General features: G+C 36.9%; 2 protein-coding genes across 10 annotated transcripts in view; both read right to left on the reverse strand.

Moving 5' to 3' along the window:
- Positions 1-13580, reverse strand: part of ICE2 (interactor of little elongation complex ELL subunit 2) — a 29049-nt gene extending 15469 nt beyond the window's left edge. Inside the window, exons 1-9 of one of the 7 annotated variants that reach the window (XM_037394676.1) lie at positions 13467-13577; positions 12471-12575; positions 9645-9912; positions 8377-8496; positions 6689-6823; positions 6214-6330; positions 4534-4693; positions 2367-2551; positions 911-1862 (exon numbers count right to left, since the gene is read on the reverse strand). In XM_037394676.1, coding sequence (XP_037250573.1) covers positions 911-1862; positions 2367-2551; positions 4534-4693; positions 6214-6330; positions 6689-6823; positions 8377-8496; positions 9645-9912; positions 12471-12575; positions 13467-13495 — 2071 coding nt within the window. In that variant the 5' untranslated portion in view covers positions 13496-13577. Of the gene's footprint in view, positions 1-910; positions 1863-2366; positions 2552-4533; positions 4694-6213; positions 6331-6688; positions 6824-8376; positions 8497-9644; positions 9913-10084; positions 10107-12470; positions 12593-12980; positions 13095-13133; positions 13259-13466 lie in introns of those variants that run through there. The other 6 variants (XM_037394678.1, XM_037394679.1, XM_037394680.1 and 3 more) reach the window with 6 other exon arrangements.
- Positions 13581-15860: 2280 nt separating this feature from the next.
- RORA (RAR related orphan receptor A) overlaps positions 15861-26934 on the reverse strand; it is a 384491-nt gene continuing 373417 nt past the window's right edge. For all 3 annotated transcript variants that reach the window (XM_037394020.1, XM_037394019.1, XM_037394018.1), the window contains one exon: positions 15861-26234. In XM_037394020.1, the coding sequence (XP_037249917.1) occupies positions 26070-26234 (165 nt within the window). In that variant the 3' untranslated portion in view covers positions 15861-26069. The remainder of the gene's footprint in view (positions 26235-26934) is intronic.

The following is a 26934-nucleotide window of genomic DNA, read 5'->3' on the forward strand; positions in this document are numbered from 1 at the left end:
CCATTACAGATAAAGTAATTAAGATTCATTCCTATGTGATCAAGTGTACAGCTAGTCAGAAAACAACAGTGAAACATGTTTTCCCACCAAAATGCATCCATGCACTGGAATTAAGTATTTTGAGAAAAATATTACCTGTCTTGATGCAACCTGCCTGCTTTCCTGTCAATTTACCTAACACAGCAGTGTTGCTAAATTCGGTTGTACAGTGCAGAAGCAACTCAGGCACGTGAGAAAAACCTCAAAGTTCATGGTCTCCATGATCCGCAAGATTTCTAGATCTTGGCTGAGGTCTGGGTGTAGAATAGGTTCAATTTCCAGCTAAACGCCTGAAAACTTGGAGGTGGCTTGTAGCGAGTCCTCATTAGTCTTCTGGAACAGATTGCTAGGAGCTAAGATAGAAAGCAACTGAACTAGGAGGCTCAGAACTTAGACACTGAAATTGCAAGTTTTCTTTCAAGTTTTAATTGCATAATTTGAATAAATTTTTCTTCTATAAGAAATGCAAAATAATTCCATTTTTGATTGGCAAGAAACTATCTTTGTAGACCAGACTACTCAAATATTTGAATTTCTGAAGAAACTCAGAAAGTAACTCTTCTCACTACTAAGTTATTTCTTTTCCTTGCCTAAAAATCTTGTGTATAACAACTATGTTTCTCTAAATAAAACAGTATTTCACATGCACTCCATGGACAAACAGCTTCTTTCTGTGGGTAAGACAGAGAAGCGTATTGTTAAATACCTCCCCCTGCCCCCAACCAAACCCAACTTTAAATCACATATCCAAATAAATGTAACAGAGGTACTATTGGGATGCTCTTCAGATGAAGGAGTTAGAATTTCGGTAAAATTTTACAGAAAAACATTTTAAAATTTTACTCCTTACACAATGCACTCAATTACTTACTCTTTGACATTCCCTGAAAAAGCGAAGTCCATGTATTTCTGGACGAGCTGCTGGGATTTGAGGCAGCGGCTGGCACAGTTTCTGTGCTGGAGGTCACCAATAGTTTTGGAGACTGATGCACATGGGCTGGCGTAGCACTAGAACCATCACAGCTCACCACTGGTTGCTCATGAGCTTTATGGGAAGGTGACTTGAGAAGTTCAGTTTGCATTTTCAAAATCTGTCCAACAGGATCAAATTCTTTGGACAACTTTCTGGTAGGCTTTCTGGAGGCATTGTTTCCCTGATCCACGGTATCTGTGCAATCTGTCATGCTTGCTAATGGAATGTGGGTGGGGGAAAGTGATCTGGCAGTCTCTGCTGAGGTATGAGAAACAGTATTTGGTACAGTTCTTTTGCAACAATCGGTGTTTTTACATTCTGTATCAATTATCAAACGCTCTTCATCCGTGTCACTACTGCATAAAGAAGCGTAAGTCTCATTTTTCTGAGTAGCATCAGACTCTCTCTTGTAACTAACAGCATTAGATAGCATACTTAGCTTTGTTTCATTGTCCAATACTTCTTTGGTCATGACATGCTGTGCTTCGTTCAGTCCTACCTCCTCCGAATTAAGGCTTTTATGAGATGAATTTTCTTCAGAGCTGAAGCACAGAATGCCATCTAATGATGGAAGCTGCATGCTGGCACATGCTGAATCACCAGAAATGGTGTTTTTTCCTTCTTCATCTCCACCACTTATGGTGGATGTATTTTTTTTCCCCATTTTTAGGTCTTGTGATAAAACTTTAGCAGTGTTACTAACTGTAGGAAAAGTACTTTCCATTTTAGAAGTTTTTGAGAGTTTGACGGTTGCTCCAAAAGTTTCCAGTTCTGTAACATCATCATCAAAGTCCATCCCTGTGTCATTTGGAGGAGGAATCTTCCTGCACTGGTAAGTATCAGAAGACATCTTAACACAGGGAGGAAAAAATAATAGTATTAAAAAAACAAAACTAAACCAAACCAAAAATTAGAATGTGTTAATCACAAATGAGACACTGTCACATTGAAAACATGAAAAATGTTCTGCTATCCATATTTTGGTATGTTGGCTGAGAAGGGTAGTATTTGAAAAAAAAGCAAAACGAACTCCTGTGTTGAACATAGAGTATCTTAACTCCTAGGAGTTGAAAGGGCTTTCAAAAGAGAAATAAAGGTCATAGAACTTTTCCCACTTAAATGAACTGATCAAAATGCATTTTAACTAAGTAAACTAAAGCTGAAATGCCAATGTATTAGAAGCATTTAAAGGAACTAGACAGACATTTTAAAACATAGGGTCTGTAATTCTGCAGTAAAAAAACTACCAACAGGAAACCTAAATTTTCCTTCATTATCACAGAACAAGTAACTCTGCAATTATAACATAGGCTTTTGGTTTTGTTTGTTTGTAAGAAGAGGTGAAGCTACATACATCCCACTGAAATAGACTGTCCTCAGCTGGTTTGTCCATCAACACATTCGAAATCAAAACATAAGATGCTTTGGTTGCTAGGAAGTCCATTGGAATGTCATGGAAGATTTGGTTCCTCTCTCTTACTGTCATTTCCTTTCTCAGCAGAGGTGAATCAACATAAACCACTTTAGCTGGTTTGCTACCTTTTCAAGAACAGGTAGAGATTGAATACAAATTAAATTAAAGAAAAAAAAAAGACTGTAGTATAATTTAAATAATAGATCTTTTGACTTCCAATTCCAGTCAAATCCATTCCATTTTCATACTAGGAAAAATGAAAAACTATCCTCTCATTCATTAACAACAGAAAATAGAAATATGTCCAGATACAGTGTGAATTATTAAGAACCCGCAGCAGCGATACACACCACATTAACAGTCGATCATATTTTAAATGCAGTTCTAAATAAAGAATTTGTAAAATAAGAATTTGGGATTCATCATTCCTTATACAGCATTATATCATCAAATGTGTTCTGTTTTCCAAAAAGATCTTTCGCCTTCCTTTGATGAACCTCCAAAAAAAAAAAAATATTTTTTTTAAAAGTCTCATTGGCCAAAAGTGATGGCTGCAGTTTATTTTTCTTCTAATCAATAGCTATGTCTGGGCTCTGCTGCCCCACTCTTTTGTTTACACCTTAAACCACATATGAATCATCTATAGATTCATTCAAAAGTAACAGCAGTACCAATATTATAAAGAAAGCAAAGGCACGTCGTGAACATAGTATCACTGTCTTAAAAAAAAAAATCTGTGGATGAAAACCCCCCATAATTAATGCAAGAGGGAAGGTGCAAAAGGAAGGAGAACCCCTTTCAAGAAACACTATATATATATCTAACATATTCTGAATGCCCTTTAGGTGTTATCTTTTAGCCTAAAAATTAAAGACTGTAAAATTGATACATAAAATGAGTCAGGCATATCTTTACAGATAAGTAGTTTAATTGCATGTAGAAAAGTGCAAAATTTCTAAGATTTACCGATATTTGACAGCTTATTTACTACTATCCAAAAGTCTGCTATACAGATTTGTGTGAAATGCACACAACGTGGACATTCTAAGACAACAATCATGATAAACACTCATCATGAAAAAAATACCTCGTGTACTTAAAATTAAAAAAAAGAACAAGAGAGGAAATCTGTATTTAGATTACTAGTGGAGTACTTGACAGCTCAAGTATAGCATTCAGATGAGTAAATCAGTTTACTCAAAACAATTTTTGTTGCAGTTGGGAAGAGCAATCTCCATGGACATTCATTATTTATTCATTATTCTATAATGTAAATAGGTCCATTTAATTCCAGAAAATGCTTGCTCTCTGTTTTTTCATAAAAGTTCAGGATTTCTCTTTTTTAGCTTACTGAAATCAGTTCATATGATAGTTTTAACAGCTTCAGTTTCCTTTCCAAGGAGCAGAGCTTACAGTTTTGAAAAGCAGAAGGGCATTTAACTGATTTTTTTTCCAAGTAGAAAATAGCTGTATGTCCGAATTCAATGTTAATGATGATACCTCTAGAGGTTGTTACTATTCTCAGTAACAAGGTGGAACAAGGTATAGAAAACTATGAAATGACCTTGCTGTCAGCTTCCCTCCTTGCAAAACAGAGGACAAACTATAGCAATGGATTTTTTTAAAGTTCATTTCTTACAATAACTTCAACTAAATTAAACATTTTTCTTTACAACACAGAGGTGTCTGACTCCTTACCAGATGACAGCTGAAAACCACAAACTTCAGATTTTTGCCCTTTAAGCTGTGTGAATTAAAGTCAGTCAAATTTTATTACTTACTTTGGTTTCTTAAATTAAAAACATGGAATTACTTCAGAGAAACTATTTTCTTACAGCTGCATTCTAGACTGCTGCTTCTCCAGAAAAGGTAAAAATCTGAGTTTACAGTTTTCATTAATCTTAGCTGCTTTCTTTTTTAAAACAAAACCCAAATTAAACTATTCTATTATTCTGTGAACTAAATCAGACTACCTTCCACTTTCCCACAGTTGGTTTTACTGGATTTTCTAATTTCCTGTCCTTCAGTCTGCTCAAAAAGGATTATGAGAATATATAAAGATCTTCATAGACAAAACCATAATTTTTGTAACAAAACCATACTATACCTGCAACAGGCATCATTTTAATGCAGACTGGAATTTCCCATTGTTCCTTGTAGTTTAGTCCATGATTATTCAGTAAAGTAAATAACGATTGGTTACTTAAAACAACTTGAGGACAGTATTTCAAAGCAAGTTTTTCTGCATTTGAATCTGAACTAATATCCTAAACAAAAAAAAAACACCGTCAAAAAATGAACTTTTTTTAAAGAAATACACACAAAAATTTCAACTAATAAGAAAACGCCCAAACAAACATGGATTAAACCCTGCCTCCCCCAAAAAATCACTGCAGTGCCAGGCTTCAGAGTCAAATGAAAAAGCAAAAGATTCCCTGAAAGTTTTTGGCTGAATCTTATGCATCCACCTTGCAGCATGACAAAATATACTTTAACTTGTACCTTTCAGTTCATTCCTATTAAATCAATTTACACGGTTGAATAGGAATTTGGGTGATCATGAACTATGGAATGTATTGCAGAACGGCCCCCCCCCCCAACCAACCAACCTATTAACTCACATATATTAGAGATGGTCTTAGGAGTTAAGTAATAGCACAATAAACACATATAACATTAAAGTATGGTTAAAACTGCACAGTTGTTTGAATACAGATAAAGAATCTTAAAACAAATACAAAACCATGAAGAATACAAATTCAGAATTTAAATTATGTAATTGTTAAACATTATGACTACAGGTTTCCATGAAGAAAGGAAGCTAGGAATGCTCATGAGGTGGGAGGAGAGATAACAGAAACCCAGGAGAATGAGGACCATGAGAGAGAAATAAGAAAAATCTAGCTGTGTTCTTTTTTCTGCCACCTGAGACATGATCATAAATGTTCTCTGTTTATAGCTATAACATCTCTTGAGGCATATATTATTCTCCTGTGTCATCTCTGCTACTTTCTTAAGCAAAAGTGTCTTTGCAATCACAGTGCCTCTGTTGAAAGTGTGGGTTTTGGTATGTGAACAAAGTCCTTAAAATAGTGGCTAACAAATTATCTGGAATAAACAGTCACAAAACCCGAGTTCTACAGAATGAAAAACTCATTGATTTTCTCTGCAGAAGAACACAAAAAGAAACACTGGATATTTAATGGTAAGGTGGAATGGACTCTAAAAATTGTTGAACTCTGAAATGGAGCTTATGCTGTTTAGCAAAAGAAATTCCCAGGGTAAGCTAACCTGATCGACTTTTCAGAGAACTAGACAGTTTGAAGTATTTCTTCTTACCCTCAGGACTTCTTTCTTCAATCAGAAGCCGTTACACCTACATGCATTCATATGTGTGTTTACACATTCACACAGGCCAGCTTAGAAATTGCAAAGCAAAATTTAAAAGCAACAACACTGTGATAAAAAATTTGTCTAGATTTCACTCAGTGTGTGCCAATTTAAGGACCCCTCTACTGTTTCATTGAGGGAACAGAGGTTCCCTTCCTTCAAAAGGCACTAGGTCTAAAAGATAATAACCCAACATTTGAAGAGGGCAGTGTGATTGCTATAAATGAAATACTAGACAAATTAGTAATACAGTGTATGTTCCTATGGTACAAGATGTGCAAGATTGCGCGGGGGAGGGGGGAGCACGGAGAAGAAACTTAATGCTGCCACATAAAAAGAACCAAATTGCTCTTCTCTACAAAATATGCCTTAAAAATTACAATAAAAAATTACTTACATTGTGCATAATAGAAGCCTTTTCTTCTGGAGTTATAATAGATGTAACCGTTTTATAATCTGTGGGCAGCTGAACAGGCATAGTAGGGAAAGCTGTTTTACCACGTCTCGCTGTACCCTTGAAGAAATCAAGCCGTATCAGAAAATAGCTTTAACTGAAATCATGCTGACCCAATATTGCAATTCTTATACTGAAAAATACTAAGAATTTATGCAAGTACATTACGAAGTTAGCATTATATTAAAAAAACCTACTATTATTTTAACCTTTTTACTGCTAACATACAATAAAAGGGTGTTAACAGCCTTTACTACCAAAATAATTTACTTAAAATTTTCATTAACAATTATAAATTATAATTCCCAACCCAAGAATTGAGTAGTACTTGTAAAAACCCCTGAATCCTGGCATAACACAATCCAGACATAATTCTAGTTATTTGAAAGTAACACCAAAACAATACGTATGATATTACCATTACAAGAAGATTTTTTTCCAGCCTAAAGGTCAACTGTGTATGAAACTTTCCTCCCATGATACTTGTGATCTCCTGGAGAGTGTAGAACTCAGGATATTTTTGCACATGTCCAATACAAGCACGTAATAATTCCTAACATACAAAGAAAAAGTAGTTTATACATTTTATCTTTCATAAGGTTTTAATTTTCAAAAGCTTTTTTCTGCAGTTGCAAGTTGCATTTGCACACACCTTCTGAAGAGAATACAGATACATCTAGCAAATTACTGCCAACAGGCTTATTCAACTTTTCCAGTTAAAGACAGTATTTAAAAACTTAGAGATACCAGTACAACTCTATAGTAAACTTATAATCACTGGTATCAGAACTGAAACATCCTAAATGCTCCTCAACTCTTCATATGAGGAGCTAACAACCTATGTACCGTCTCAGACCAATCATAAAAAAAAAAGAGTTTAGTGTCGAACTGTGCTAAATCAGGTAATTCTTTTCAGTTAAACTTATTTACCTTGGCTTTTAGAGGGACCAGTATTTTTTTATGTTACTAACTAATTTACACCAGGCCTAGGTAAAAGTCACAAAGGGAAAGACACAGGAAGATTCTGTATGTGTTGAAACTTGCCTTCATGTCAAATGAGTTATTTCTGCAAGTATTTACATATTGGTCTCCACTTCATTTTTAACTCCAGATACCAACTTAACTATAAACAGGACTTGGAGACACATTTTGTGACCTGACGACAAGCCAACTCTAAAAAATAGGCAGAAATGTAAGATATAAAATTACTAAGCCAATCTCAATTTTTAGAAAAAAAAAGATAAATTTGTGTCCTCACATGTGCCCAAACCATGTGTTAATTGCAGAACAAATTTACCTTGTACATGAAAAAGCACATAAGTTTATGGTGGAATAGAAACAATCCTTCTGAATTTAACTTAATGCTCTACTCTCTGGTAAACGCATTTATTATTATGTTTTATTCCGCAAAAAAAGTGATGCAGCACTTACTAGAAAAGACTAAAAATTTAACAAAAAGTATGAAGGTAGGGCACTTCAATTAAGACAAGACACTATGAGAAAAACAAGCAAGAGCAAATCAACCCACTGATGGGAAAGTTTAATGAACCTGTATTCTGGAATTCTTTTCCTGAAATGTACTATTAAACCAAGAATGATATATAAAGTTGCATTCATGTTTAATTTTAGAATCAGAGTGAGTATTTAACACAGCATGAACTTGCAGATAATGATGATTAAAGCCTGAGTAACCTCTGATTAAAGTCACTTTGTAACACGCTACTATGGAGGAAAGCTTAACATTCTGTCCAACAGCGTATACTTAGGAGCAGCTTGTAAACGTAAATGCACACTTAAAATGCAATTTCTCCCTTCCAAATAAAAATATGTCATTTACTTAATTAACGACTAAAACTTTGTTGAGTGTTGCATTCAGTGAACACACATGATATCAAAAGATATCGTATCTTAACGGCTACAATAAACTGTGGGCCAGACCATGCTGCACAGACTAAGGGAAATGGCAACTTCTCACGTCTCATCCCAACATAGAATCAGCAGAAGTTCAGGAATTATCAGATTCCATGAGCAGCTCCTCTGTATCTTTAATCATGAATCTAATAAGATTATTTAAGAAAAGGAATTAAACACAGTATTGGTAATTACCTCAGTATAACGCAGTGCATCTTCAGAGATGGCATCATAATCTTGAGCACAGCTTTTTGCAGCGTTTTGGGCAAATTTCATAAATTCTGCAGTTTCGTTGTTTACTACTTCTTTCATTTGCTGGAGGGAAGGGGGAAAAAATAATCCAGTTTTTTAGGACAGAATGGAATCCTATAGGGTAGGTATGCAACCAGCAAAATTTCTAGAGAGGCTGTACAGGTGATGGTATGAAATAAGGCAGACTCTACCTGCTGCTCAATTTGGCAAGTCTTTGCATATGTTGAGTTTCACTGAAGTAAAAAAATTTTTTGCAAGGCCCATCTCCTTAAAATAGAGTAAATCCCAAACCAATGAAACACCATGCCCCAACAAACAGCAAGCTTCTCTTGATCATACACTGGTGGTTTATAAAAAGAAATGTTACAAGACATTGTTGGGGCAAGTTTACATGACAGAATCAAAAAGATACCTGAGCTCTGACTTCATAAGCAATTACATTATATAATAACAACATCGTAGGTACTAATTTGCCTGGGAATGACATTCCCATTGCTACAGCATAAAATAAAGGAATTAGCACTAACAAGGAAGCATGGGAAACCAAATGCAATGGCTCAAAAACTCTTCCCAATTAATTACACTATATAGGACTCAACTGAAATGGTAATTCCAACCAACATGAGACAGCCTTCTGCTATTTAAACAGCATTGCTGAGACTAAGCAGCAAGTGTGAACTTGTGACTTTCTACTCCCATAAGCACTGATGTGGCAAGCACAGAAGGTCAACGCACAGGCCCCCTCACACGCTAATGAAGAAAGTTCTCATTACAGGGTGCTGTCAAAGATCATATAAAAACGTATCCATCTCCTAACACTATACATGACTGCTACATGCCATTATGAAATGCTACAACCACAGTAAGGTAACTAAACTACCTTTTCATTAAAAAGTGGGGGTGTGTTTGACCAACTATCAAAGATCTACACTTAACACCAGTTGTTTAGACTACTACTAAAACACAGAATATCCACACAAAAAAATCCCACCCACCTTCAATGAAATAACCAAACACACTTTCAATTTACATTAAAAAAACGTTATCCTGAACACTTACACTTTAAACCTTTATTACCATTCATAATACTATGTTAAAAGGAAATCACAATGAATTGAATTTAAAAATGTTTTTGTTACCTTTTTCTTGACTCTTTTTAATAAAAAAGTTGTATGACTCTGATGTTCGTATGTACATATATGCAGACTTACCAGATATGTGAATAATTCTCTTTGACTTGCTGCGTTAACTTGAAAATGATTTCTTTTTTTTGAGTACTTAGTCATCAGATATAAGTATGTTTTCTGCTCCTTCTCAGTCAGACAAGAGGTAAATGGATAGGGAACTCTAGGTTCTGGAAAAGGATCATCATCAGTTGTGCTTTTAGCCTCCACCTCAACTGGATCCACAGCCTGCATACTACAAGTCTGTTTGTTTTCTGAAGTGTCTGCCAATGCCTCCACATTTTTCTTTGCCTCTCTGAAAGAAAAGTAATAAATTAAACTTTTCACATAAATATTAATAATTGTCAGAATTAATAAAGGCAGTCATGCAAGCCTAAACTTCAAATCCAGCAAAATGCACTGTGAGATACTGTACAATGTGAATTCCTAGTCTATGTCTTAGGAATTTTCTTATTCTAAAACCTTACCTGGACAATCTAACTGACCCTTAGTACCAACTGCAGGTTTGCCACTGGTTAAAAAAAAAAAAAAAAAGAAGTTTGTTTTAAACAAAATGGTGTATATATTAGTCTTTATACTCAATATTTAAGTGACAAGCTAAATAACAAATTTCTGGGAAAACACATTATTAATAAAAAGACAGAGTTGCCACATTTTGTCATTCACTGATGGCTGGTGTTCAGAAAGAGTTTGCACTCAGAAGGGTCTAACTTATGAGTCAAAATTGTGATAGTAATGCACAAAGACTTACCTAGAAAAAGCCTTTCTTTCATTGTAAAATAAGTAAATTAAAACTACTTAATTGTAACAATAGAAATTCCTCACAAAAAAAAGGTACACAATTCAAGAGTTTCCTTTTCTACTCTAAACTGGAAATCAGTTGCCAAAAATAATATTGGGCTAATAAGGGGCGTAGCTGCCCTAAAAACAACGAGGAAGTAACATTATATAGCTAGTTCTTAAAACAACTCCAGTATATGAAGGCCATCTTAGCCCTGCTCTATTTAAAATAACTGTTCTTAAGAGAGAAAATATTTAAGGTTAACAAAATGAACATTAACTGCTGATCTTGGAAATAGCATATTTTTAAGATACGATTTCAGCAGTAGAAAACATCTCAAGTGTCATTCAAACCCAGCAGTATCACGTCCACAGTTCTTAATAATACTTCACAGCTGTCTCTCTGAATATGAGAATGTGTCCATCCTCACGGCACAAACTGGCAAATTTAATTAAGCTGCAGCAGCGACAAGATGCTGACTCAGATATGCCAATGTAGGAACATAAAGAAATTCTAGCAGCTTAAATTGGCTATATTCAGCACGGAATGGAATGGCAGCACATCAAGATCATTTCAGTATGCAGTACTGTCATAGTCTTCATCAGGGTGCAAACCAAAATAATCTGACAGAGCTTTTCTGTCCATATTTACAGCATTATACTTTATTTGAGCTGATAGTTTAAAATTTTTCCTCTTCATTTTATCAGCAACCTGCCTTCACAGCTTCTACAGTAAGATATTTAGTGAAGTGTGTGTTCTCTATCAGAAACCCCAATATAAAAATCGACAATTTCCTCCAGTTTTTACTTTCACATTTGTCCCAACAGGTTCCTTTCTCTTGACTATGGCGACACAACCTGGTTCTACCAATTTACAAATTTTTCTGGTTGCAGCCTCTCTTCTTGCTATAAACCCATGTCTACCCTACACAACTGAACACAATCCCACTCTTGAGTGCAGTCACGTCTACTCCAGAAACACTTTTTCTACATCATCTAAAGGAATAATCCTACAGTAATACCCAGTGTACCCAGTAGCAAGCTGTGAGGGCTGTGCTCATCCAACAGATGAACAAGAAAAGCCTTCTTTAGCTGAAGACATGAGATAGAGAGACTCACGTGACATAGGCAGGTACTCCCTTCTAATGTGCATTCCCAGTGTCAGTTCATAAAAATATATCATCTCCTCCAGAACAAATTGTTTCTCCACATGCTGGACTCCTCACTTAGAGCACAGTAGCTACTTTGGTCTCCCATCCACATTCTTTGGGGTGTGAAGGTTCATCCACTTGTCACTTGTACCTCCCTACCAGCTTAACAACTTCTTAAAAAACCCCAATACCCTAAATACAGTCCTCCAACTTTTGAAACCCAGCAGCATGAGCCATGTTTTTCACTATGTGAAACAAATGTTGATTCTACTGCCTCAACTTAAGAAAATAAAGATGTCAAAACTGCACAAACAATGCTATCTGTACCACGGGTATTCACATAATTTCATTTCCCATTTTTCAGATAATACTCTACAGTTTCTTCATTACTCAAGGAATTAATTGCATCTCCACTGCACCCGAGATGCTGTTGGATCTGTGTAAACAGTGTTAGCTACTTCCAAAAGATACAAGTAAAAAGGCTTTCAGTGTACACTATTGTCAGCCTTCTACAAAGTGAGAAGACACAGACAGACAGCAAGACATCAGTTTCTAAAAAGAATTAGGTCTGGTTCATGGGTTACAGGATCCTTACCGTGACCAGTCAAAAAGTGTGGCTCAAACTTCATCCCTCATTGGTATGTAAATGGAAGCAAAAAACAACTAGCGCCACCCCCAAAAAATAACCCAAGCTCCATCCCACCCCCCAAAAGACACAAAAGACCAGTGGTCCCAACCTAACCTAAACTCTTCCTGCTTTCAGAGGTTTCCAATAGGTAAAGCACAGACCAACTGCTGGAGCAAGGCATCAGTAACAAATCCTTGCACGCTGGATAATAAGCAGCTTTCCCCCAAAACAGTAAGGATATTTATCAACAGGATGATGACAGACAGCAGAAAATTATAAAATAGCAGAATATACCTGTTTGATAAACGCCACAGTTCAGAGAGGCTTGGAGCCAATGAATATTTTTCATAAATTTCATGTGAGAAAAATACTTCAATGCCATTTTTTGGTGAAATATCCCTGATAATAAAAAATAAAAAACAAAACATGAACATTGCAATACACAGAAAATTAAAGGCCACATCTGCCCGAGAACCAGAGCACAGAATTATTTTTTTTTAAAAAAAAGGGCTATCTACAGTGTTCATTTTCCCTTTTTATGGAAGTTACATATATACTGTTTAATTCCTACTGTCTTTCAACAGTAAAATACATGTGTTCTTCACAGTCCAAAAAAGCGCAATTTCATTAATATAGAATATAAATTGTAGATACGGTGAAATTCTGATGGAGTTACATGCTTTCAGATGTTCATTAATCAAAACCAATCACTGAGTTGAACTTGCTGGAATTTTGAGAAAAATATAGAAATCTTGGTTTTAATTTTTCAGAAAAGAGATATTTTGTCTTCTACGCAGAACTTACCTTCTAACCTCTCTTGTTTATTCACTTATTTAATATAGCCCTTCCAGTGCACGGGGCTTACACAACGCCAATCTTCCCAAACTATTCTGAAAGGCATGAGGAGAAATATATTTCCGCCTTTCTCACGAATGAACTAATTCAAACCCAACTCACCTCTCTAGACTTAAAAAGCCGAATTACCTCATTGTAGGGCTTTTCGTATAAGAACAAGCACAACGCCCCGGCCCTAACCCCGCACCGTGGCCGTGCATTACTGAGCCGTCCCTCACGGTGAGGGCCCATGAACCCAGGCACGGCTCGGCCCTCCCCCGGGCGGACGCCCTCCCCCTCCCGCCTCTCGCTTCCCGCCGCGGCGGGGCGGGGCCGCAGGCCCGGCCCGCTGCCGCCGTGCGCCTCCTTCCCTTGGCGGAGCAGGCGGAACGCGGGGACATCTCCCGCCCCGCAGACTCGCCTGCTGGCTGAGGGGGAGCGGGGGAGCGCACTCACCAGGTCAGCAGCTGCCCTCTGCCCGCCATCTTGACAGGCCGCTCAGGGAAGCGTATTCGCCCGGTCCTCCTCTCTCCGCCGCGCGGGAGCCTGCCTCACGGCATTAGCCAATCAGCGTAGCAGGGCGCCCGGTGGGCGGGATCAAGTGTAAACCAGCCAATGGCAGCGTGGGGTTGAGCAGCGGCTAGAGGGCTGCGGCGGCCATCTTGTGGCAGGCGGCACCGCTGCGGGGCGGGGTGAGGGTGCGGCCCGCCGCGCCTCGCCTCACCGGGAGATGGCGCGTGCCTCTGGCCTCCCCGCGCCGCGGGCTCTGCTCCGCCTCCACGTTCGTCGCTGAGGTTCATCCCTGATCAGGTGCGGTGCCTCGAGTGGCAGTGGCCGCCCGGGGTGCGCAGGGGTGGCAGGCCCGGGCGGGGCAGGGCTCCAGCGGGCGGCTCCTCCCTGAGAGGGCCGGGGCTGTGGTGAGGGGCTGAGGTGCCCCGTGAAAGTTGCTGCATTTATGACCTTTCCTCCTCTCCCAGGCTTCCCATTTCCCTGGCTCACTTCCCACTTGTTAACATGCGGACAGAGCCACAAAACCTTTCTTTCTGGTGATCAGGCTTCCCAGTGTGGTAAAATGTGGAATTAAATAGTCAGTACCTGTAGGTCTAGGTGAGGGAAACTCATTTGCTTGTGGTGTTACAGGGAAAGGTGATCCCCTTCACAGTGCTACAGATAAGAGAAATGAAGAGGGAAGTGAGGATTGTGGCACGAAGCAAAATACCCACCTAGTCCTGTAACTAAAACTCTGGTCACTATATACAAATACATAAAAATACTGAGATAATTCAGAACGATGTCTAAACCCACCAACAAAGGAGTGTCTTTAGCTTGCTGGCAGATCAGTTTTAAGGACATTATTTGATTTTAATTCTGCCCTTTTTTGGCTTGTGTATCTCAGAGAAATGGAAAGCTTTCTGTCTCCCTACTGGATCCACCCAGAGCCCAGTCCTGGAGGTAGCTTTGCAAGGAGTAATCTTTAAAACCCAGGTATGACAACAGTTACATAGCTGAATGTTTAGTAGAACTATCTGAGATTGTAAATGTGGTGGGTTAAATCCTACTTCAGTCTGCATCTCTTGTAAAATCTGCAGTGCCCATTTTTGGGTTTTGTTTTAAACCATGCTACTTCCTATGCTCCTATGTGATCTTTTTACTTCTGTGGCACAAAGATGAACATTAGGAAGCTTTTTCACTGTGAGGGTCACTGTGCGCTGGCACAGGTCACCCAGGGAGGTTGTGTTGTCTTCATCCTTGGAGATACTCAAAAGCTGATTGAACAGGCTCTAGGTGGCCCTACTTGTGAGCTCTGGAGGTCCCTGTGAAACGAAACCGTTCTGTGAATTGGTCAGGGGTCAAAACCACTGCCTCCTAACCTACAGTTTAGCTTTCCTTATGGGTGGGCATGGCAGTCCTCTGTTCGCCTCTTGCTTCAGAAAAATTCCTGCGTTTTACGTTGAACTTACGTAGTTGTTTATATAGTTGCTGTCTAACTTGTCACCTTGGTGGTTAGGAACTCTCCTGTGAGTGGAAAGATGGGGCAGGAATCATGTCCTGAAGATGAGAAACTTAAATCTGGATTTTCAGTGTCTCAAAGACTGGTTTAATCATGGAGCTGCTGTAGAACAAATGGCACTACTCAGTGCTACAGTTCTAAAGCAAGTGATCACTTGCACTACTATTTTTTGTAGACATGATCTGTAGGTGGAGGCTGCTTCCAGATACAGTGCTTCAAAGATGAATGCTAATACCTATTTCTGGATTATGGTCAGACATATAAATACTGAGCTGTTAAAGCTCTGTCAAGATAGGAATTTCTGGGTAGGTGCAGAAGTAGAATTTTATGTGCCTGCAATCTAAAGACCAAGCATGCTGCTGACACTCAGGTGCTCCCAAAGTTAGCACAGCAGGGTGGAGTTACAACTTTGAATTTTGATGCCTAAATTGTATTAAAATGTCAGTTTTGATACCCAAACACTCATTTAGATCTAGCCCAAAGTGGTATTTCCAAAGCCACTGGGAAGGCCTTAAGCCAGGTTTCCTGTATCTCTCACTTGATCCAGTGAACTGTGATTTCAAGCAAGACCTTCAAGGAAAGGGAAGCTAGATTAATGCATATTCATTCTGAGGAGGTTTAAAGCTGGCCACAAAGGGGAGCTTAAAAGGTGCTCAGAGTTGTCTTGTTTCCCTACTCCCAAACATTACATGATGTATGTGCTAAACAGCTCTGACAAATGTGCTTGAAAGCACAGCCTAATTTTCCAATTGGGCAACAGTGCATTCTTAAGGAGCAAACCTAATAGAGCACAATACAGAAAAACAAATTAGATGCTACTGACAAAAAATTAAGACAGATTTTTCCATTAGAAGCTGAAGTTTTATTACAGGATAACAGTACATAAAGCACATCTAAAATCGATGTGTTCAATGCACTTAATAAAGGTAATGTAATATTAAAGGTACAGTTTCTAAGTACAATATAACAACATTCATATTAGAATGAAAATTGGAGTATTTAAAAGACAACATTAAATCTCTTATTTTTACAGTCATATTTACAAAATGAATCAAAATACTTTTTTTCGGGACTGAGTAAAATAACAAACTTGAATATAAGCAGGCTATCGTAAGAGTGAGTTGGAAAGGTCCATGAAAGTGAAAGTGATGGGTAAAGATCATTAGCAAAGGTTTAGTACAATACTACTTAGTAGATCCTTTGATGGCTTACGTTTTTGTGGCTAGAAAAGGAATTTATAATACTGTACACATAACAGACAGCATATATTTACATGTACAGTATAATGCATTTAAACTTGTGTGTATTTACAGCAAATTTGAGCGTATCACTCAACGAGGTTTTTGAAGTCTTAGTGCTTAATCTTCAAAACTGATGTTTATTTGTAATCAGCATTTATTCTGGTCTTGTTACGTTGACACATTTAGTAAACAGGGAGAATATACGTTAACCAACATGATTTTGCATAAAATATATCAAAACTATTAAAACAACAGGAGACGTGTTCCTGGTATTATGTTGGTACATACAACTTTAAGAGCGAGTCCTTTTCTCTTTGAACATATCAAAAGGTGACTTAAATCAACAGGGAAAATAAAATTGTCATGCTTATATTTAAATAAGATTGTAGCTTCAAGAGGTTTTTTTTATAATTGTCCTGATAGTGTTTGCAGTTAAAACATTCCACTTATGAAAATATACCCACGGTGCAGTAAAGTTTGTATTTATTTTTAGGACAACAGTATGTTTGCTGTTTAAAAAAATTATTTATATATATATATTCCTTGGATTGAGGGTATAAAAGCAGTGCATGGAAGCCAAGAACCATGGCTTTAAAATTCACTACCTTCTATTATCAAAAAGTGCAGTAAACAGAAACATTGTATTTAATAAATTGCTCAAAAATCTTTGCTAAAGATCTTATAAATTCAGTAATATTACAGAAAAATTCTAATAAATATTTAAAAGGTTAATTACCTCCTTAGTTAGATATTTGATATCCATCAGTTTTTAAGAATTAACATGAAAACAATTATCTAGAATGAAGGAACAGGGGATAGGAAAACTTTCAAGGGTACATGACTACGTAAATTAAGGTATACATGAAAAATAAAAACAAAACCCCCAGACCTGACAAAACATTGCAAATTCCACTTCTTAATTAACTTTAGTCGCTAATGGCTGTCCTTGGATATGTATGCATGATTTATAAAGCATATCCAAGGGCTGAATTTAGCCATCAATCAATCATGGAAAATTTACAGAAAATTCGTATTTACAGTAACTGGAGTTAAGTGTGTAGGCGTGGCCTAGTAACATCCGCAGTTTGAGTGTGTACAGATCCTATTTAAAGTGAAGAGGGAGGAAGGCACCCAGCAGAATAACATCTATAAATATCAGATGCAATGACAGGATAGAACTCTCCCAACAAGCCAAATAGCTACCTCCCTTTCAGACAGACAGCATATTGTAATTACTTTATACTGGCAGATTAGATGTTTTTCTTTTTTCTGATACAATACAGGCAGACTGTTTTAGTAACCAAAAGGATAACAAGCTGGACAGAACATTTTTAATAACGTTAATAATTAATAATGTTAATAATGTAGAAAAAAATTCTACATTTGATATCAAGTATCTGTACCGGTGAAGTAATTTTCTCCTTATTAAATATACTATAGAATAATTTATATAATGACACTATGCATTTAAAGAGAAAACCATGTCCCAAATCTTGTACTCTGATACAGGTACTTGTTGGGCATATGTTGGTGTATATATATATATACACAAATATATATATATTTATATATAGTTATACTCAGTGAAATTAACAAGACCCAAAGGTGGTATTGTCTAGGAATAAAAGGGGTTTGTTTGCTTTTGTTCACAAAAGTAACTTATCTAGCACCACACATCAGAAAAACACAAAAATAGCACACTCTAGTTCTAAACAGCTATGTCTAAAATAGATTATATAGTAAAACAGATATTATACAGCATAATGTGGTATTTGATAAACAGATAAATATTTGCACTGTGTAGGCTGTTTATAGTATAAGTTTATCTATACAGAATGAAAGCAAAAAGTTAACTGTATAGAGGTGAGCAGAACAACATTAAATATTATGACTCCAAAGCAGAGACAAAGTTAGAGTTGAAAGAATAGAGCAAGATAAAATGTTTACAGGCCATTACAAGTCCTTAAATTAGTAGTAAAATAAGGAATCAGTTGCTCAAGTTTAAGAAAGCGGTAAACAAGAGATTGCATTTACATGCAGATGTCTAAAACTTGTATTTCTTTTAAATCTATGCACAAAAAGTCATTTGTTTTTATTGCTTGACATTCAGTTATGGCTAGAGTATTTTTAACCTTTTTTTTTGTACTTTGGAAACAAGAATATTGTTAAAGGTGCCATAAAAATGGACAACATTGAAAACAGTTTGCAAATAAACCACCTAACACTGCAGTTCTTTATACATTTTAAAAAGCCTTGTCTGGGGTTTGTCGTATGTTAAATATATTTAATCTGGGAAAATACATTGTAGCTTGAAGCCTCCCATTGGCCCAAACATCCAATACAAAAACACATCTCCAGAAAAGGAGCAGGCAGACAGTACAGTTACATATATAGAAGCAGCCAGTTAATGTCCTAATAGTTCAATTATTCACCACTGTTCTGTAACTTGTTTCTAAATCAATGTAGAAATGAGGAACTTTTGGATTTAGAAAGGTGTACAGTACGTATGCCTTTTTGTGAAATAAAATTCACTGTATTGCTTATGAATTCTCTGCATTAGATATAGATAGCGTTACAGATTGCAAGTTCCTGTAAAGTTTGTGCATCTACATTAAGACTTTGTGGGGTAATTTAGGGTAGTGTTTCTCAAACTGAAAGTCACAAACATTTGAAAGATGCCAAAGTGTTTAGATTCCTATCAAAATGCTGTACCAAGCAAATGTAGCTTGGTTCTCTAGTACAGAGCGAGTGCTTGTGCAGGCTGTAGACGAGCACACCGGCCAGGAAACTCGTCCCACTTAGTGGTTGCAGCTCAGCCCCCACAGTGTGGAGGAGCTGGAAGAGCTGGCTGTTGGCTGCAAGCATTTGCGCTCGCCATGGAGTTCCCAAGTACCAGCAGCAGCCCAGTTCCTTCAGTTACCGAATGCCGCCAGTAATTACAGCTGGTTTGCACTCCCTGCCCCAGAAAAAGTAAGGTCATTCCAACACATGGAGCCCTACAAAGAAATATAGCCAAGAGAGATTGTGCTTTCAGAAACCTTGAGAAACACTGACTTACAGGAAAACAAGTATACAAAGGACATATGAACACCAAAAACATGCAGATGTTAAGAAAAAGGTGTGATGTCACACAAGCTGAACAACTTGATTGTGAAGTTCAGCTTGAAGAAATGATGAGATTATGAGGGAAGACGTACAAGTGAATATTGTGGCAGAAGAAATGAACCTGTGAGTATTGATCTGAAGCCTTTATCATGTTTTGCTTCTTATTTGGATAGCCTACTTATTGCTATAAAGTTATTGCTATATTCTACCAATGATAAAGGCAAAAAAAAATATAAAAAAGCAACATTACATATGGAAAAGGTAGAATACAGCTTTATTTTGATGTTCAAATTCTATTTAGTACCTGAATAAAGTTCCAAAGATAGACTGTATATTGTCCTAAACATTACATATTTTCCCCTCAAGTCCAGTGACTTAGCATTATTTAGTGAGCTATTATCACAGTACTAGGATTAAAGCACATACTGCAATGATTTTTTAAATAAATACTCATTTAAATTTTAAAACTTTTCTTTTTGTTGTTTTATTTGGTATCTGTATGCATTTGCCCTCATTTCCACCAAATGATTTACTGGAAGGAATATTTAAGCATAAAGAAAATAGGACACTAATATTCAAATATATTCATGGATGAAACTTTTAAAGTAATAAATATTAGCATTAGTAATTAAAAAATAATTCTAATAGTTATATTTCTCCAGCTAAGGAAAATAAAGGTGTTCTGTGCAATCTGAAACAGCTAGCACATATAGAATTTCACATACTGAATACTCAAAGAGAAAATTCTTATTATTTTTGGATATTGGATAGTAAATGCTGTTTCTGACTTTTATATTAAGAAGTTTATCTACATTAGGGAGTTTAGGAATGTGTAGAGAAAAAGAATACACGTCGTTTACACAGCTTACACTGTGCAACCTCTTTTGTTCATCAAGTACAGACTGGGGAACGTATGCCAATCCAAAAAAAGATACTGTAATATTTGGATCACCACACTACATAGTTGAAACATCTTACAGATTGTACATATTAACAGTATGTTTAATTGTTAGGCAAGTGTGTAAAGAATATGTTCTATTGTGAATCAGCAATAGGAATTTTCTTCTACTGAAGATGCCAGAACATCAACTGATCAAGAGGTCGTACTTGCTAAGCAGTTGCCTGCCTTGGAAGGCCATTCCAAGCTAAACTGGACTGTCAGCTTGTAAAACTGTAAGAAAGCTTTCCCTATTTATTAAGCAACCTGAAGTAAACAACTGGAAGCCATGTACCCAGTGAAAAACCCCTCAATAACTTAAAATATTGGAGAATTGATGCTTTTTGCAAGCAGACATGTTTGGTGGAGAAATTCACTCTTTTCCCAGTCTACCCAAAGTCTCGAAATCTTGCTCATTTTGTTTGTACTTTTCTACCTGCTTTTTCAGGTAAAATATTGGATCAGGCTTCTAGAATTCTACAGTTTGGCACTTGGACACTTTCTAGACATTGCTGTGTTTTGGTGCTATTGTCATCACTTGGAATTGCTGTATTTGATGTACTAGATGTGACAATGTCTTCAACCTCAGTGTTTCTTTCCAGTCAGGTTTTTTTGCTTTACCATGAAGCAAACGCAACAATGACAGACAATGTCTGAAACGTTGTTCTTGTATTCCTGCGGATCTATGTTCTTTTCTATGTGACTTCATTGCCAAAACCTAATCATTACCTTTCCATGCTTACTGTACTACCATAACCTGATTTGTTCCCTTTGACAATAATTTAAATACTGTAAACCCATTTTCTATTGCAAAACACTGAAATTCAGCTGGAAAAATAGTCCTATCATTATAAAAGTGTCCAGAGGGTATTGAAAGTACTTTAAATAATTTATTTAATGAGTCAGCATGAATTTATTTTCTAAAACACAATTGCAAAACCTTTGCACTGTTCGGAGTACTTTTGTTTTGAACAAAATAAAGACCAAAGAGCAGCTATACTGCAAAAACTGAGTACAAGAATGAGGCACACCTAGAGCACTTAGGTAAAAATAATATCCAGTTCTCTTGTGCCTTGGGGGGAGGGGGAAGGGAAGAAATACTAGCATATTTTTTTAAAAGTAATTTGTTCCACCAGTAGTACTGGCCACCCTGTTGAGTTTTAGAAGATCCCTGAGCACATTAGTTTCTGACTCTTAACCCCAGCTCCAAAATGATAGGGCTTCTGTTGTTGGCAACGAGATGGATTGTCATTCACAGTTAAGTCAATCATAAGGTGCTTATCTATTTACCCTTTTTTTCACCAATCAGCACAATGAACTGTCAGAAAATAACTTTTATTTTTTGTTTTTAAATAATAAAAGGGCACAAAATTTAAACAATCAATGTTTTGTGACAGTGGTTTAGGATTATTATCTGGCTGCCCCTCAACAACAGACAAGTGATTCAATCGACATTCCTTAGCAAAAAAAAAAAAAAAAAAAAGAGAAAAAAAAAAAGAAAAAGAAAGAAAAAAAGAAAAATCCTGTACAAATATGTATTTTTCCCTGAGGGATCAAGGTTACACCCGCAAGTGCTCTATGTACATATTGCACTGTAGAGGAATGAAGAACATGTGCAAAAAAAGCAACAATGATTGAAGCTTACTAATCAAACCTTTTAATCATGACTGCTATGTCATCTTGCATTTTGGAATGTCGGAACACAGCTATTCCTTTAATCTAAAAATGTAAAAAAAAAAAAAAAAAAAAGGAAAGAAAAAGGAAAACACACCTCTACTATGGCACATTCAATGAAATAAAAAGTTTTCCAAAGACAAATAGACAAATTCCATCAAGAAAATAATACAAAGTTCGTTCGTTTGTTTTTTTTTTGTTTTTTAGAAAAATTACATTACTTTCTTTCATTGTTTCACATTACAAAATCTTTTTTTTTTTAATGTTTACACAAATCACATTTTATTGCAGGAATATTTCAAGTGCCATCAAACATTTATAGAAGGGTTAAAAAAATAGAAGTCTCTCTAAAGTGGTCCAGACAAGGCTTTGTATAGAATAAATTCTTTTTTCCACCTTCTATTTTTGACTTAAGTATTTTGAATACATTTTCTTTATTCCATTGACACTTAACAGCCTAGAAGCAGCCACTCACACGTACCCACGCATATATTCATGTGCGCACACAAATGTACTCTCTCTCACACACACACAGGTGCACATACACGCACAGATATCTTGGTATCCATACTAAGATAGGTAAGCTTTAATAAAGAACAACCAAACTTAAAACCAGCCTCCCTTTCCACCTAATCCCATAGTTTTGCTGGCTATGTCGAAGTATATTAGGGTGTTCAAAGGACAGCATAGTATAGTATCTTTTTCATAGAAAGCCTGAAAACATCTTTGTGGATAGATAGAACACCCAGTGACAATCTCTTTGCAGACTTTAAGGAACAGATCATTTGAAATGGATATATTACCACCTATCCTCATGTTTTTGTTTGTAGTGAACAGGGCAGATTATGAAAATACTTATGTGAATATCCATTGACCCCCACCCAGTATGTTTTTTAACTGAATATTCAGTTGATCATCTGATACCAGGCCATAGTCCCAGAGGTTCTGCAGAGTGCATTTCCTCTGCTGCGCTGGGTTCTTACATGCGTATGGCCGTTGCCCTCAGCCGCCACTGACATTATTCTGTGTCTCCTTTCATAAAAGCCTCCTTGGCAACAGAAGTCTTATCAGCACATCTGCCATGCTGTACCCCTTTTTTCCCCTCTCCATGAAGAGCAACACAAAAACAATATTCTACTGCCAAGCAGCTGTTAACTGTAATCGGGAAAGCTGAGTTACCTGGGGTATGTACGCAGAGCCTGATTTAACAAGGTGTGAGTACACAGGACAAAAAAGATAGCACTTTCTGGCCTGGATGTTCACGTCACAAGCTGTCTTCAGATGCAAAGGGCTTTCAGCTAAGGCTCTATAGGGAACCTTTTTATTGTTCTGTATTTTATTAGTAAATGCTCCAAAGTCCGTGTTGTCAATGACTTATGGGTGTAAATATGCTGAACTAGATACCAAACAAAACCATCAGCACCTAGATGCCTGGTAAAGTACTAATATTCATCAGGAAAAGGTAAGAAAAGGATGTGACTGAAAATTAATCCCCAAATATTTTGCTTGGTAGTCTGCTTATTGTCAGAAGTAGGAGTTGTACCTCACTCTCTAAAAAAGTACAGGTCTTACTTCATTATTCATTAGTTGACACTGAAATTAAGTTTAGTTGGTCTTTACAGGACTAGCACCTAAGGCTGGTCACATTCGGAAAACATTTGTTAGTTAAAAGGGTTGCTTTAAAAATAGAAACACACGTTAGAATGAAAGTACCATATCATGCCAGTTACTCCAATAAAGTAAACAATGATTCTAGGAAGAGTGTTTCAGTAGGACTAAAGAGAGCATGTGCTGGGCTGCGAGCCACCACTTCGGGAGCAGGCAGGATGGAGCGGTAAAAAGATGGCTCTGTGGGCTTTTTCCAAAAGCCCCCTCATGCCTCCATCCCAGTGCTCACAGAGGTGCAGGTGCTCTCCTCCCGTACTCCAGGGGCTTACTGCTTTGAAGGTGAAACATATGATGCTCATCTACCCCTCCTTTCAAACCACAGAGATCAGTGATAGCTGTAACTTCCCTGATGGGGAAGACTACAGAATTTTTAATAGGTGTCATAGCTAAATGTCTCAATTTGACCTCAGAGGAAACATACTTAAATCACAGAATAAACCTCTGTTTTGCTTATAATAACCCACTGACCTAATTTTCCTTTTTAAAATAGTTAGGCTTTGGTGTGCTTCTCTTCAATTCTGTTACTTCTCAGCGACTCTAATATATGTAAGAGATTGTTTATCCTTGGAAATTAAAGCAGTGGAGCACATTCCATCTCATTCCTTTTTCTTTTTTAAAGTTTCTGGCTTTTTCTTATGTACTTCATCAGAAACTTCATTTGTGTAGGCTTACATAGCATTCGGTTATACATGTTCATCTCATTCAGACCAATTATGCACCTCTGGCTCAGCCAGCCAGAGTTTATTTTGTGATATTGTTTATCGTGAATCTGCTTCCTTCAGAACTAGGTTTACTTGCTAAATGTGCTCTGAGACAGTGTTCTTCCTAAAGGGAATGGTAATTAATAATAACAAAGACTGTGAGATTCAGCTTATTGGTTAGTTATGCAAAATGGGAATCACAATTTCAGAATTACAGAATGCAGATTTATCGTATTAATGATTTCCAGGCATTATACAGAGTACAGAAGAATGCTTTCTAGCAACAGCGTGTCTTTACTTCGTTACTCTGTCCTCATCAACTTTAAAGTGCATCTTTTTAAATAAGGAGAGCAATGGACTTCTCTGTTCAGCTACCTGAAATTGAACTGCCGGATGCTGGAAGAACATGGGTCGGTGTCTCATAGGCTAGAGTTTGGAATTTGAAGGCATTGTTTACGATATGGAGTACAAAAGTATGTAATATTATGTATAAAAATTACTTTTCAACATACATGTCATACACACATACTTTTACTGCAGATATAGACTTGAGTAAATATCTTCAAACCTGGATTTACAGTGGGCAGAAAGACATGTTATTTAATAGCCTGATTTTCAAGGACGCTGTGTTACTCATTTGTAAACGATCTGTAATTGCTTAGTTTAACTTTGACCACGGAAACTCAGCACCTTTGAAAATGAGGCTTTTGACTTGTGCACCTAAATTTGAATTTAGGCATGTAATTTTAAACATCCAGGTTTGAAAGATTTGAAAATAAAAAGTACCCTTGCATTTAACAGCTGAAAAGCTGATTTTAATTTAGAAAATTGTCATAATTTTCAACTCTTTAAAAAAAAACAAACCACTGTAACCATTTCAGGATATGACCAGCCTCTCTTTAAAAGTAACATGGAAAACAGCAGCATAAATACCTCCCAATGTACCAGTACCTGCCAAACCTTTTTCAGTTAAACTTGAATTTCTGGTGCACATGCAACACAACAATGAACACGCTAGCATTTAATTTAAAGAAAAAGGTGCAAAATGAAAGTGCCTTATCAATTCAACAAGAAAAGCTATACCAGTAACTACATTTTATATTAATTAAAACAATATATAAACAATATCTCTTTTGCTATATATAGTCTTCATGCCCATTTACCCTGTAATATATTATAATGCTATTGTTGCTATTGCTATGGACCCTTTTCATGCCGTTCTGTCTACTGGCAAACAGTGGTAGGTGAAAAAAATCGTCCTTCATGAAACAATGAGCAAGTTGTGCAAACTGATGCTGAAATCTCTGCAATGCACACCAGTCGCTGATTACTAGGTGGACTCTCTGTTCTGATCAACAAATTGATTGTTCTGTCAAAAGTCTGGGCAGTGAACTACAAGAGAAGACAACCTTCTGACATTAGTACCCTCAGTCTGTGTAAACAGAGGTCAAGGATTGAGAAGTTGAGACAGAAAAAGGGTCCATATTTGTAGGCATAATGGAAATCATATGCATGAGAAAAACAAGTTCAACTTTGTTTCATTGTTTCCCATCCTTCGCCTGACCCCGACCACCAAGAGATGTGCAGTGTGTTGGCTCCCTAGGTCTGTGCAGGGCCATATAAAGTGTCTTGGTTTTCTTTCTTTTTTTTTTTTTTTTTTTTTCCTTTCTTTTGTTTTAATGTTTGTACTTCGGACATTCTAGAAGTGCTTAGGTGATACGTTTACCCATCAATTTGCATCGCTGGCTCAAATTCTGAAGTGAACAACTCCTTGTAAAGTGGAGGAAAATGAAGTCGTACAATGTCTGGGTATATTGCTTTAAATGCCATAAGCTTTTCTGTATGTCGTCCACACAGTGCTCTTAAAGTAGACACTTTGCATATTAACTGTAAAAAAAACGAACAGAAGTCATACGGTCATATATGGAACAAAGCTTCCCGATCTTGCTCTTGGGATTAAAGCTCTCCCAAACACTTAAGAGTTCATTTCAACTGTGTACCTTAACAATGACATTTCAGATGTGCAGTCATGGATGTTTGTTATGTTAGATTTTTTAAAAGAAAGAAAAAAAAAAGACAAAGCCACTAAAAAGCTACTCAAGTTGTGAAATAAATCTTTTAAGTTCCTAGGAAAATGTATCATTAGGTTGCCTCACTTGCCTACCAAGCACTGGACTGATACAGAAATATTTCCTGGCTGGGTGTTCGTTCATGCAGTTTAGTCATTCTCTTGGAAGAAGGCAGTCCTGACTGCTTTTAAACCCACTGTCACTATTATGGAGGGAACTGGCAATGCAATAGATTAGGCTTTTCTAGTTTATGCCAAATAAGGTGAAAAGGAACAGACCAGAAAAATCTGTACTTCAGGTGTATCACTACAGTACTCCCTGAATTTACTGAGTGAATTATTTGTATCAAAGCACATACAAGAAACTTTCTTCCAGTAAAGGTATCCAAAGTATACACTGGGAAAAGAATTACATGAGCTAGGATTTGAAACAAGGACAATCTGCAAAGCCTGGGCTGGACCATCCTGCTTCTGTTGCAAGCAATGGTGTGAAACGAAGCATAAGCTTTCCGGCTGTGT

The sequence above is a fragment of the Falco rusticolus genome, chromosome 7 (assembly GCF_015220075.1).
Source record: "Falco rusticolus isolate bFalRus1 chromosome 7, bFalRus1.pri, whole genome shotgun sequence".
Taxonomy (NCBI): domain Eukaryota; kingdom Metazoa; phylum Chordata; class Aves; order Falconiformes; family Falconidae; genus Falco; species Falco rusticolus.